At 42.7% G+C, this 13,398-nt stretch overlaps 1 protein-coding gene across 3 annotated transcripts in view; it reads right to left on the minus strand.

Annotated features, from left to right (window-relative positions):
• The window catches only part of LOC118221040 (acid-sensing ion channel 2-like), a 363,912-nt gene that overhangs the window by 89,534 nt on the left and 260,980 nt on the right, over window positions 1-13,398 (minus strand). The window contains exon 1 of one of the 3 annotated variants that reach the window (XM_035405637.1): window positions 6,534-8,073. The exons of the other annotated variants lie outside the window; for them this stretch is intronic. Coding sequence (XP_035261528.1) covers window positions 6,534-7,223 — 690 coding nt within the window. The 5' untranslated portion in view covers window positions 7,224-8,073. Of the gene's footprint in view, window positions 1-6,533; window positions 8,074-13,398 lie in introns of those variants that run through there. 3 annotated transcript variants of the gene reach the window in all.

A 13,398-nucleotide genomic window follows, 5' to 3' on the forward strand; every position in this document is an offset into this window, starting at 1 on the left:
CTAAAATAATGTGCCATTTAAATTCTTTCAGTGCCACTGGTGGGTGGATTATTTAATGAAACTTTGCTGAAACGAATGATAACTTCCACATCAAAATCTATTCAGAAGCATATTATATTGACATTGAATCCACCCATCGAAAAATGGAATATAAAAATGGAAAATGAACACTGCAAAGGGTCAAAGGGTTCTCTGGGTTTTTCCCTGCACCGGCTGCAACACTTAGATGCACAAAAGGTTTTCTGTCTCTGCCAACGTCTGCCTAAGTACATGAGGCTGGTTGCAGATAAAACCAATGGTCAGGGAACTGGTGTGGAAAAGGACTTGCACACTGAATACAGTTTCCATTAAGCCTTTCTGGGAGTGCGCTGAGGCCCCTGAGTACGGCACTGTCATCCGAGGACTGGGAAAATGCAAACATAGCTTCGGTGGTTTAAATCTATCAGTTTTAACCTGCCTCTCAGACGTAGACTTTATAAAAGAAGGCAGGTGTTCCATCTGTTGGACTCCAAACTTTTTTAATACATAGAGATTATCCAGAGTGTGAATGCAGAACCAAGGGTACAAACAACTTGCCGCAACTTGGGAAGCCTGAAGAATCAGTATGTAATGCATGTCTGCTCACTGTTTACCTACTCAGAGCTGTGTGGCATGTCCAGCAATGTGAATGAAGAGCAAACTGACTCTTCTAAGTGTGCTCATGCTGATGCTTTTGGACTGATGGTTGCCAAGGATTCCTGGCATACATTCACATGCAAAAAACAAAAACAGTTCCCATCGCTTCCCATTTTGAAAAGTATTTGTCATTTGGATGGCAACTGACTCCTGGGCCTTCTCCTTTGTGTCTGGACCAGCTATAGCAACTCGGGATAGGAATAATTATACTTATCAAAACACACGCAACAATGATGGAATTGAAAAAAAAAAAAACAACATACAAGGTAGTTGATGTATTACCTAAACCGGCACTGACTACCTTTCCCTTCAAACAAATGAGGCGCTCATTGGGTTTTGCGTAGCGGCTTTGATCCAGGGGCATGGATGGCGAGTGTGCATCTGTTTGGCGAGCATTTCTGTTTACTTTTCCACAGGGGCCGCAGTGTCAGTAACTTGCAGGGGCAGGTTCTCCTCATGAATACCGAGTCATTAAAAGAGTCTAATCTAAGCTTAATTTCATACTTTCATTTTCTGTATGCAAACCCACAGGAAATCACTTGACGTTGTGATGACCACCCTGTAAACAGCTCCAGTCTGTTTATACAGCTGATTGTGGCCAAGTTCCATAGTAACTCAGATACAGCCAGTCAAAATTCTACTGAAAATTGGTATGAAAGGAAAATACATATTTTTAAAATTAGTTGATATTGCCTCAACTCAATTAGTCATGGAATGTACAGCAAGCTGCCGACTAGAAAATAATGGACTGATCTCAGTAAATTGGAAGGGAGGTGCATTTAGCCTCTGCTGCATTGTTTATGGTTTTTGCGTGTGAGGCAGCGGGAGATGGATTGTTATGGCAAATTCAGATATTGCCTTTTACTGAAGCATATCTCGGGGCAGGAGGTGGGGAGGGGCATGTGCTGAGTTGAGATAAAGGGGGGAGGGCATTGAGTTTCTCAGAGAAAGGAGGGCGCTTTTATTCATTTGTTTGTGTGAAGAAGCCTCAAGTGTACCTGCGTAAGACCTAAAGCGAACCCCAGGTAACCAGGAGCAACAATCTCCTCCACAGTGAAAGCACAGGAATAGGAGACTAATGAAGACATAAATGAAGATGCAGCTGCAGCTGTTGGGGCTCATTTGGCAGATATGTTAACGAGTTGGTGGCAGAGGCAACAGTATCGACGGCAAACATTATGAAATGACGATGATTTTCAAATCCTATGTGGAAAGAATTTAGGCGGAGAAAGTCCTGAACCACAGACCCAAGCTTCAGAAGTCAAAGGGTCAGAAATGTGCATATACATCAAGGTATCAGTGAAGGAAAAATACAAGCTGGTAGGGTCTGGAAAAAACACAACAAGGGCTTAATGAAAAGTAGGTTTCAATGCAGAATGTTTAAGAGGGTGAGGATGAAAAGATCCCTACCACCCGTCATGCTTGATGCATACGTTCTGAGGAAACAGACATATGGAGACACAGGTGATAAAGACAGCAGGAACAAAAATGTCTTGTCTTTGGCACCTAAAAAGGACAACGTGGCAGAGGCTGCAGACAAACAGGGGAAACCTCAAGAACAGGGTATTCAAGATGGTGGGGGCTTAACTGTCTGAACTGAAGAGCAGACACGGTCTTATTACCTCTCTGCTGAGTCAACCAAAGCACTCTGCCTAACCATTGGTCAGGAGTCACTGATCAATGAGGGAAACGACAGCCAGAGTTTGATCCGATACCTCTGCAATTACCCAGAGTTGTATCTCCACCAATATCAATCCTCTTCCAGCTCAACGTCTTTATTGAATTTTGCTGAGGGCTTGTTAAATAAAGTTCAGAATGGGATCTATTTTAAGTTGACACCCGACTGTGTTGAGTTCGACCAGTGTTTGGGAAATGCTCAAAGGTTTAAGGACAAAATGTTGAGCTTTCGTTTTTTTTTTCTTCTCTTTGTTTCTTTCTTCCCAAGCGGAGCTAACCACATGCATATTGCCCATTCAGTGGCGTGCAGTGGCCACGAATATCAACCAAGTGTTCAACGTTCAGAAAATTCACCCTGACACCCAATGCACAGCGCCACCCACCCATCTCACTCAGGAAACAGATTTCTTCCTACCCCACCAACTGATCCCAGCATTCACACTCTTGTGGGCCCAATGCTGGGCCCCCAGGGAATGGGATGCTACTCTGTATGCGTGATGCATGACAAACTACCCAAGGAGCCGTATGAAGGAAGCCACTTTCGTGTGAACTTTATTCATCCCAGCATGCTTTGGCCCCACTGGAAACCAAGCCTGCAGACAGGAAGGCGAGGATAAAGGGTGTTCACATGCATCCCACATGCTCTTCTCGTGGAGCTAATTCATTGTGTCTAATGGACAAGAACTGACCGATGTCCTTCAGCCACTTAATTCTATGCAAAACAATTTCTGTCCACATTTGCTTAAACTCCTCAAAATATAATTAGATGTTTGATGTTTTCCAGGCCAGAAAGCAGAGTGATGGATCGTGTGTACATCAATTAATCATCAAGATGAATTGAATTCATTATACAAAAAATAATTTGGGGATTCTGAAGGCATGACTTGACATGTTTTATATTTTTTATAAGATGGTATGATTATAAGATCGTATAATTTGATTATATAAAAGGTAGACTCATGATCACTGAACAAGTGGGACAGTATGGACAGTGCTGAGCTGTAATCTCACCACAGACCAACAGAAGGGCACTATCGAATGGATCTAAAATGTTCTGAAAGTTTGTGATAACAGTCTGTTTATATCATTGAAGACCATGGATTTTCCTTGCTTGAATTACCCTCTCTTTAACTATAAATACTAACAATGCAGAGAACGTGATTACCATGAGAAATTGATATGCAGCTATCTGCACGAAGAGATGAGTTCACAACAAAAACTGTCTCTCACTTTCAAAAATTATGGTCATTTCAAATAATTACTCCTCTTTCGATAATAGAACAGTTCACCTACTTATTGGAATGTGACCTGAGTTCTAGGTAAAACGTCTGGAGGAAGGGGTGTTGGGGCATGATTTCGATTTAGTTGGAAGCCATCAATCCATATTTAGTAGAGGTTGAGCTCACAGTGAAAGTGACCACCGCAAACTACAGCAAACAAGTGATAGATTTATTGATTGGAGAGACATTTAGCCGGCAGCACTTATTGCCAGATGATGGAGTTTCCGCAATGGGGCCAGCCACTGGGGATCTGAAAAAATTATTTTTCTCATTAGGATTCTGTCCCTCAACACACACCTCTCTCTCCTCCTTCCCCATTCTCCCCCCTCCTTGCTTTCCCAGAGGTCCCAGCAGAGTATTAGCCCTGAAAACATTTCCTGAACTGAGATGGGCTCACACAAATACATGTGCAGCTTCATAATCAGACTTGCACGTATATCTGCACATCATCATCATCATCAGTCCTGTACACATAGATGCAAATGTGTGTGCTCACATACATGTTTCCACATACAAAGTGTTTCATTACTACTATTTAAATACGAAGAGCTGTACCCTGAGGCCAGAACTGTTATACAGGACCATAATCTAATTATGATATAAACTGGATAGGATTGAGAACTCGGTTTAAAGCATGTCCTTGCCCTCCCATCTCTGTCTAATGGGAATGAATAGCTCATCAAAACATTTGTCAGCCTCTGGCACCTTTGTGTCTTCAACATAAAGATGAATTTCATCTCAGGTCAGTTCTGAAGGCTAACTGTGAACCATTCCTGTAAAATAACCCACTCACAAGAAATACGTGAAAAAATATTCCCAGAAAACAGATGACCAGCCCTGCTCAGTCAACAGTGAAATGTAAACCACAACATCAAAGAATAAGACTTCAGTTGCAGATGGCATTATGCGAAAGCATTGGGACAGGGAGAATTACTTTACATTACATATTTCAAATATCCTCTGGAGATTTCCTTTCTAAATTTCTGGCAGTAAGATGGACAACTCAGACCTAAATAGAGTCAAAATTATAACCAAGCTTTATTAAGTAATTAAGTGGACCCCTGGAGCACTGTCTTTTGGTCCCATTGCGAATGTAAGGCCCAGCAGCCTCAGAGAATGATTGCTCCATTCATTAGTTGCGTTCTTGTCTCTTAATTGAATGTCATGTAAAACTTATGAAACTCATCCATTTTGATCCAGCGATCGACACAGATGGGCTGACAGGGAGCTCAAGAATGGAAATGTATTCATTACTCTCTCCAGCTGCTTTGGACGACATCTTTAAATAGTCAGATGAATGTTTATGGTTCTCGTTTACATTGAGTGAAATATATGAAGTTATAAACTTATGTGCTGGAGTTTCCTATCTGAAATAAAACAGGGCAAAATGGCTGTGAACTTGACTCAAGCTTAAATGTGACTGTTGGCTCCCCCTCAAGTCTGTGCCTTGTGGCCAGCAAGGCGTTTTGCTCAGTCGCGGAAAGATACTGCCTGAAGCTGTTCGGAAACACAAGCAATGCACTGGCTTTTCTACAGCACACACTGAAAATTGAATAAACAACCTCTCATAATAGCTCTACTCATGGTTGTTGTCCAAAGGCAAATCCGCTGAAAAAAAGCAATTTTGTCCACAGCCTATCCCTGGCAATCTCATATAGTGATGTTTGTGAATGTGGGCTATAGGTTTCAGGCTAAAATAGTTCAGCTGTATTTTAACGGAAGGACAAGTGCACTGCAACTGTGTGAAATTGCAATAGTAAATATCATGCTTACAGAGAATACTTCAAAATAACCCTTTCAACTCAAGCATATTCAGTAAACTATACAAAATGCACTAAATTGAGTTCAGGTATGGAAAACACCAGTACTGTTCAGCATGTACTAACTAGTGACTATGGCACACAGAAAGAACAGTATGGATATTAAAACAGAAAATATGACAAGGGTGACAGGTTATCCATACATCTTTAACAAAGCCAACACAAAAATAAGTTTCTCTGCATTATCCAGAGTTTATTATAGTTTTGTGCGTAACTATAGCAGTAAGTTCTGAATGTTGAAGGCTACAAGGGGATTCACAGATTCAAAATGCTAAAGATGAGAGAATCTGGCTGATTTACTGTTGCCTTGAGATAAAATCTAGCTGCCAATGTGAGTTAATAAGAATTAGATTGTTTTTTTTCATACACATTAAAATGCTAAAATACAAGATAAATCTCCACACAGGTAGAGATTCCTTCTTGTCAACATCAACAACCGCAGTTTCCAAGCTGCTCCAATGCAAGAAAAAAAATCAAAGGGAAAACCGTTGGTTTTATTGTCTGGCACAAGTCAGACAGGCTTTGCTGCTTTTAGAACCGATGTGAGACTCCTGTGCTCATATTGTATAGTGCCAGTAATGTTCCACACATCTTTTTTTAAATGCAAATTACGAACGTTACTTTGTAAATGTCGTTCTATAAACGTGGAATGTTACATGGTGCTAGACAAATTGCCTGTGAAGACAATAGAATATACTAATGTCATAGTATCACAGTGCTGATATTACCATAGTTTTGTTTACAGAAAAAACATACCTTTGCTGCCTTAAGAGGTCAAAATAACAAAATACAAAAATAATGCACTATAAGCATAACCAATATCTGGAAAAACTAGCTTGCTTTAGTACTGAGAAAATAAATGGTGCCTAAATGAAAGACCAAGAAACAACCTTCATATCTGTCTCCATTAGCATTTCCCTGTATTTGCTAAGACTTAAATCATCTGTTTCTCTGGACAAGCACAGCTACTAGTATAAATGCATGAAAACAGTGAGGAGACTTGCAAGCAGCACAAACCGCACACAATGCACCATGGGGAAGAAATGTCAAAAAAGAGAAGAGAGTGACGGCAGAGACTCACAGAGGAGAAGTTCTGCGGTCCACATGGTTCTCCTCGGTACTTGCAGGAGAGCAGCATGTCCTCAAGCTGGTGGCCCAGGCGGTCCATGAACTCCATGTTGGTGCCTTCAAAGTTGCGCGGAGGGAGGAAGAGGCGGAAGTCGGACAGCTTGCTGAACCAGGCCTGCCGCTCGTTCTGCAGCAGGTCAAGGATGATGGGCCGAGCGGTCCGGTTGGCCAGGAGGAGGCCCAGCCAGTGTCCGGCAAAGTACAGGTCGCTCTTGGTGAGCTTGTAGAAGCGGATGGGGTTGTTGTTGCAGATGGTGACGATGGGGAAGTTCAGCTCCTTGGCCCACTCCATGTGCACCTTGGTGTAGGTGGGGAAGGACAGCCAGTAGAGGAAGCGGTTGGAGGACCAGGCCAGGAGGAGGCCGAGGGAGGTGCAGAGCGCCAGCAGCCAGAAGGCGCGGTGCCTGAGGGAGGCGCTCTGCGCGCACACGTACTTCAGCCCGTGCAGGCGCGTCCTGGCCAGGAAGGCCGCGGTGACCCGACCCGCCCCCCGCTCCGGGCGCCTGCGCCTCCGGGCTGGCGCGGCGCTGGCCGGTTCCCGCTCGGGACAGCCCCCCTCCGATGCCATGGCTGTCCGCAGCGCTCCTAGTGCAGTAGAAACAGGATCATTCCCCAGTCTGGCCTGAAGGTCTGGGGCCCACATGAATCTCCAGTGCTTGATCCACCCTTGATGGAGAAGTGCACTCGCGCCCTCTTCTCAGCAGCTGGCCACAGGACCACCCACTCGCGAGCCTCGAGAAGCAAGTCAGTCACTCAGTAGAATTATAAAGGGGACCTTTACCTTTTCTCTGAGCTCTCCCTCCCCCACGGCTCCTTAGTCCAAACGGTCACCCTGCCCCGATAGTACTCTTCTCATTCAACTCAGCGAGAAAGCCAGCTTTGCACTCACACTTGCGCAGATACGCGCAGAGGACGCGCTGCCCGGGCTGCTGCTAAGCTGCCCAGCTGACTCCAGCATAAAGCGGGGGCAGTGTGACAGCACGAGAGAGAACGAGAGCGCGAGAGAGAGAGAGAGCGAGAGAGCGAGATCGAGAGAGACAGGGAGCAAGAGAGCGTGAGAGAGAAGGGGGAGGAGAGAGGGGAGGAGAGAGCGGGAGAGCGAAAGAGTGATGAGTGCAGAAAGAGAGCCACACAGACAGATTTAGGGGGTGGACAGAGGACGGGCGAAAAAAGAGAAACAGGAGGTACTTGTAGCTGGATTTTTCACGTTGGCGAAAGAGGAGAAAGAGTTGCGAGGAGGCGGCGGCGACTGCTCCGCTCTGCTCCACCGGTGCCTCTGGCGAGGCAGGTCTCCGCAGAGCCCGGTCTCACTCAGCCCCCGACACCAGGAGGGGAAGAGGCTTGAGTTGTTTCCATGCCGACGCTTGCCAGAGCATCTGCGTATCTTACTTTTTTTTTCTTCTTTCGTCTCCTTCTCCCCTCGTCCCTTTTCTTTAATTGCCAGTTCTTCACAGGAACGATTTCTCTTCAGCAGCAGCCAGTCAGCTCCACCCCCCCCCCCCCCCCCTTTCCCCTCTGTCACTGTTGCTGCTAACCCCAGGGAGGAATACCCGGGTTTCTTCTCCGAATCCGTCCACCCGCCAGGGTGAGCGTGTGATGCTCCCTGTGGACGCCCTGCACCCGACCGCGATACCGCCACTCAGGCTCTGCTGTGGATTTTTTTTGTCGCCCAGTTCTTTTCTCGTTTATTTTGACCTTTTTCAATCTTTCTGTCAGAGCTCGAATCCAGTCTCCATCTCACCTTTGCTCTGTTGCTTCAGGACTATATTTCACAACAAAAAAATTGTTAAACAGCTCGACTCCTGGATCTCAAACACTTCCCCCGCCCGTCCACTCTTATCTCCGAGTCGACAACCACCGCTTCAAATGCCCCGTTGGCTATCTGTCCGTGACCCTCTCGCCATCCGCTCACCGCTCTCTAGCTCTGAGCAAATGCCAGACTGCTTGGCTTCCAAAAAAACCTTGCTCCACCAATTCAGCTGCTACCACTCAACGCATTGTTGCACTCCTATCGTGGTAGAGCGACAAAGTATTTCAGGGAGGGAAAAGGGGGGGGGGGGGGGGGGGGGGGGGGGGGGAGGAGGAAAACAGTGATTGAGAGAGACACAGCATGCAGCCTAGTGAGTTTCTTCTTTGACACCCCCCTCTTTTGCACTTTCTTGTAGCTCTGCGACTCTGCTCTTAGCATTTTAATTTCCAGTCAGTTTTCACCACATAAATTATTTGGACACTGCAGCTGGGAGCCAGCCATGGAGAGAAAGAGAGAGAGAGGAAGAAAGGGGGGGGGGGGGTGGCAGGAGAGACCGAGGACCATGAGAAAACAATATAATATTCAGAGTGGTAAGGGAAAAAAGTCCTCAATCTTAAGCCATGTCCTGAACCTTTTATGAAATTGCACTCTGCTATAAGGAAGGGGATAACAAGGCTTATACTATTCTTCAAGATGCTCCACTCATGAAAAAGACATATCACTTCAATCCTGAAATTGAAAACTCAAAAGTGCTTGCAGAGGTGTAAACTAGCACAGACAACCCAGTGCCTACATACAACATGCCGCCTACAGTCATATTCCTGCTCAGAGAGATATTCATATTCAGATGCCGTGCCTTCATCTGACTAAGCAGAACTGTGTTTTGTATTAATACATTTTTCACTGTACGACACAAATCACATCACACGCAGCTGACATGACTGCAGAAGCAAAGATTTCTCCTGCAGTTCTTTCGAATACATTTTTAAACCTGGGGATGACATACTGCACAGTTTTCACAGTAATGCTAGACAGAGGTGCACACTTTTGTAAGCATTAAAGATTAATTCATTGAACCGTGTTCATCCAATAAAAATAAAGTAATTCAGAGTGACATATATTAACATCCCAAAGAGAAGACAAAAATGAAACTCAACAAAAGACAAAATTGACACCGTGATGGTCTCCTAAGCCCCTTTAATTTTTAATCAATGGAATGAAAAGAAATGTGAACATGCATTAGCTGCTCTCTGATATAAAGCAAAAGTTATCTTCTCTTGGTATGGGGTGTGCATCAAAAATATGGCGGCAATGGAGTTTTGTAGTAATTTTGTTAGCCTTCCTCTATCTATATTTGTGAAACACTCAGCTCTTGACAGTGCATGGATCTTTTTGGTCCTTATTTGGTCCTCCGGGTGGCAATGAAATATAATGGGTAACCTGAAGGTCATAAGTTCCATTTTCAGGCAGGACACTGCCATTGTACCCTTGAGCAAGGTACCTGCTTCAGTAAATATCCAGCTGTATAAATGGATGCAATGTAAATGCTGTGTAGACTGTTGTGTAGAAGTCACTCTGGATAAGAGCATCTGCTAAATGCCTGTAATGCAATGCAATGCAATGCTATTTCTATCCAAATGTATTTCTATTAGCCTTGCTTTTAATGCAATTACTGTCTGGGACAGGACATTCTATACTTTTAAAATGAATAGACACTGGGATGTTATTTTGAAAAATATCTTTTCATTCTTTAAAAATTAGCACAGCACAGCACTTAAGACATTTTAAGTACATGGTGCCTATTGCTTATTACTGTCACAAAAATGATAGAGACTGCTTGGTGTGATGGAGTTAAGTACCAGAATTCACCTGTTCTGGAAATTGCCTGTAAAACTAATTCCGCAGGTCTGTTGTGGATATGCCTGGTTTTCCAGGGCTGCTTCTTAATTTAGCAGTTCTTTCCAAATTCAAGTACATTTTCAGAAGAGGCTTATTATATTGTCAGACTTGATTTCTTCTGAGAAATCAATACCGAACGGCCGGCTGGAGGTCAGTTTACAGAGGCCAACAGTTGGTTGGGAGCTCTGCACTTCACTGGACTTAACCGCAATTCTTCCATTTGTATTTCAGAATCCCCTCTACCCACTCCATGACTGCATGCTTTTTTTGTGCAAATCAGCCATAAAAGACATAACGTTCAGAATAAAATATATTACATGTGAGATAATGCAACATCATATTAAATATTCTGCCTGTGGCTACAAATATTTTCTTGTTTGAAATTATTGGAAATATGTGCATTTTAGGGGTGGGACATTTGAAATTGTTTTTGTAAATGATGACAAGCTGATTTGTTCTAGCGTTTACTTGAGTATTTATATAATTTTATTTCTTTTGTGCCTAAAGCACATTTTACAACAGCAGACCTTGAAGAACATTGAAGGCAGTGAAGAACAATTTATCTGGTGAAATGCAAGATCAGTATACTATTTTAGGCCAAGAAAATTGCAAAACCGTTGTTGATTGCATGTTTTATCTTTATCGGTTTTTTTTGGAGATCATAGGCCTACTTGATTAAACATAATTTCTCTGTTTTAATTGAAGTGAGTTTGAGTGAAAAGACTCAATCTGTCACCAGTTAGCGAGCTTTAAATGTTTCAGGTTGAAACAAATACAGAATATGAAGACTCATTCCTCTATACAAACAAAATTACAAGGAATGGTGATTTTCAATTATTTCACAGATCGAATGATCACATAATGCGCTCGATTCCAAATCAATTGCGTGCATGAGGAAATTTAGGATGCATCTTGGCCGAGCGGCACCACTGGTTGTATAGAAAATGCATGAGCACCTAACAAAGCACAAGATTACACATGAAGCACATAAAGTTTTTCCTTCATAATAAAGTTGTAATGCTTAGCCTATTAATAACATTACATTACATTACAGGCATTTAGCAGACGCTCTTATCCAGAGCGACTTACACAACTTTTTACATAGCATTTTTACATTGTATCCATTTATACAGCTGGATATATACTGAAGCAATGCAGGTTAAGTACCTTGCTCAAGGGTACAACGGCAGCGTCCTTACCCGGGAATCGAACCTGCGACCTTTTGGTTACAAGCCCAGTTCCTTACCCACTGTGCTACACTCCGTCCTCCATAACCTATCAATAAACACAAACAGTCACAGTGCCAGATGCGATACAAATAATTTTATTCTCAACTAATAAAAAACAAAACAAATATACAACGGCTTGGCTGAATACTCAATTCTGATTGGCTGGGACGTGTCAGTCGGGCTATGAAGAAGGAGAAGGGCCTGTCTGCCGACAGAAAGAAAAGAAAGGCTGGATGTATAGAAGCAGGAGGCGGAACTTTCCAAATCACACCAAAGAACCACATAAGACGTCATAATAGTGTGAATAGGCTAACTGAAAACAACAATTTGCATAAAATGAGTAATAATATACAATTCTTAATCACAGGAAGTTATAATTCTACAACTGCAAAATATAGAGGTTAACATTTACTGAAGGCTAATTTGTGGTATGGGTTAGTGACACGCTACTCGATATTATGTCATTAGTTGATTTAATCAGTCAAATAAAATGAAGTTTTAACAATGTAAAACAACAACGTCAGTGAATTCCTGTCCAACACACACATTCAAAACAAACAGCAGTAAAATGATTTAATCAGGTATTACAAGTTCACGCTATCCTATGCTTTGATGTAGGTGTTAAACAAAATTTGTTTCAATACTTAATGGCAATAAAAGGGGAGGCCAGTCCTTAATTTTGTTAGGTGATGTGTCAGCTTGTCAGCTGGTTCAAGGCCGCTGCAGGTGCATGGACTCTTGGGAAACAACAAGTTCCAGTCAGGATGACTTGGGATGTGCCCAAATCTTCCACTTATGTCTGGCTGCAAGGGAGTTATTGGAGGAAAAGTCTGTAAATACCTGTTCCTCAAAACAGCTGTCGATGGGACATAAACCAGTTTGGTTTATGTTGTGGACATTAGCAGGCCAGCTTTATATCAATGATCATATGAAATGCTTGTTGGGGCATGCAGCAAAGTGTGTCAATTAACAATTAAGAGCCCTCAGACCAAAGTTGTTATGTTTTGAGTTTTTAAGCTCACAAAGTCACTGACACGACGTGTGATCCCTGTAATGTGGTTGGTGGATTATTTTAGGCACACAAACATTGGATTGGCTTGTTGTATTGGAGCAGTCAATAAATCATGGATAGATAGACCATTGATTACTGCTTTATTGTTTAAGCCTATTAAATCAGGCTCCCCATTCATCCTAAAAGGGGGTGTTCCTTGCCCCAAGCCTATGCCTAATTGATCAAGCAGAAAGTCTTGCAGGATCACAAGAGGAAGGGGACAGGCATGTCATTATGCCTCCGTTGACCAGAAAAGTTAATGATGAATGTTACTCAGTAGAGGGTCAGTCCCATGGTCAGGAAGCCAGAGACCACAAATGCACTGTGTAGAGTTACATTGTTACATATTCATGTGTAAATACAAACCTTTAAATATTTAATTTGCTCCTTCCAGCTTCATGTTACTGTATTCTGGGGAAGATAATTTGCCTTGACCCATTTGTGTAGGCCGAAACAAATATAAATGTCAATTTTGCAGCAGGGTGGGATAATACCCAGGTCTGGTGGTGCATACTGTATGCAGACCCATAAGAACTCTGCTGTTAAACATGAAGGTCATTTTCAAAGTCAAAAGAAATGTTATACTGTATATCATGTAAAAATCTGCATTTACAACTTGCTCCTGCCTGATGGTAAGCTTTTTATTGGCTAATTAATTTACATACTATTTTAATTGTGAACACTGTCATGGAAAAAACTAAATTATGAGTAGTTTGTAATGTAGATTTCTCTGTCTGCAGACGATAAAATTTATGAATGGCTCCAAATGTCTGTAACTACATAGTTGTTTCCGGAATAAAATAGTTTTTTTTCTACAATGTGTTGTCAGACTCAATCTGAATGTATAGAGTGGGCTGAAACACATGAAAAAATGCTGTTGTCAGTCCAT

Source organism: Anguilla anguilla, chromosome 2 (assembly GCF_013347855.1).
Source record: "Anguilla anguilla isolate fAngAng1 chromosome 2, fAngAng1.pri, whole genome shotgun sequence".
In the NCBI taxonomy this organism is placed as follows: Eukaryota; Metazoa; Chordata; class Actinopteri; order Anguilliformes; family Anguillidae; genus Anguilla; species Anguilla anguilla.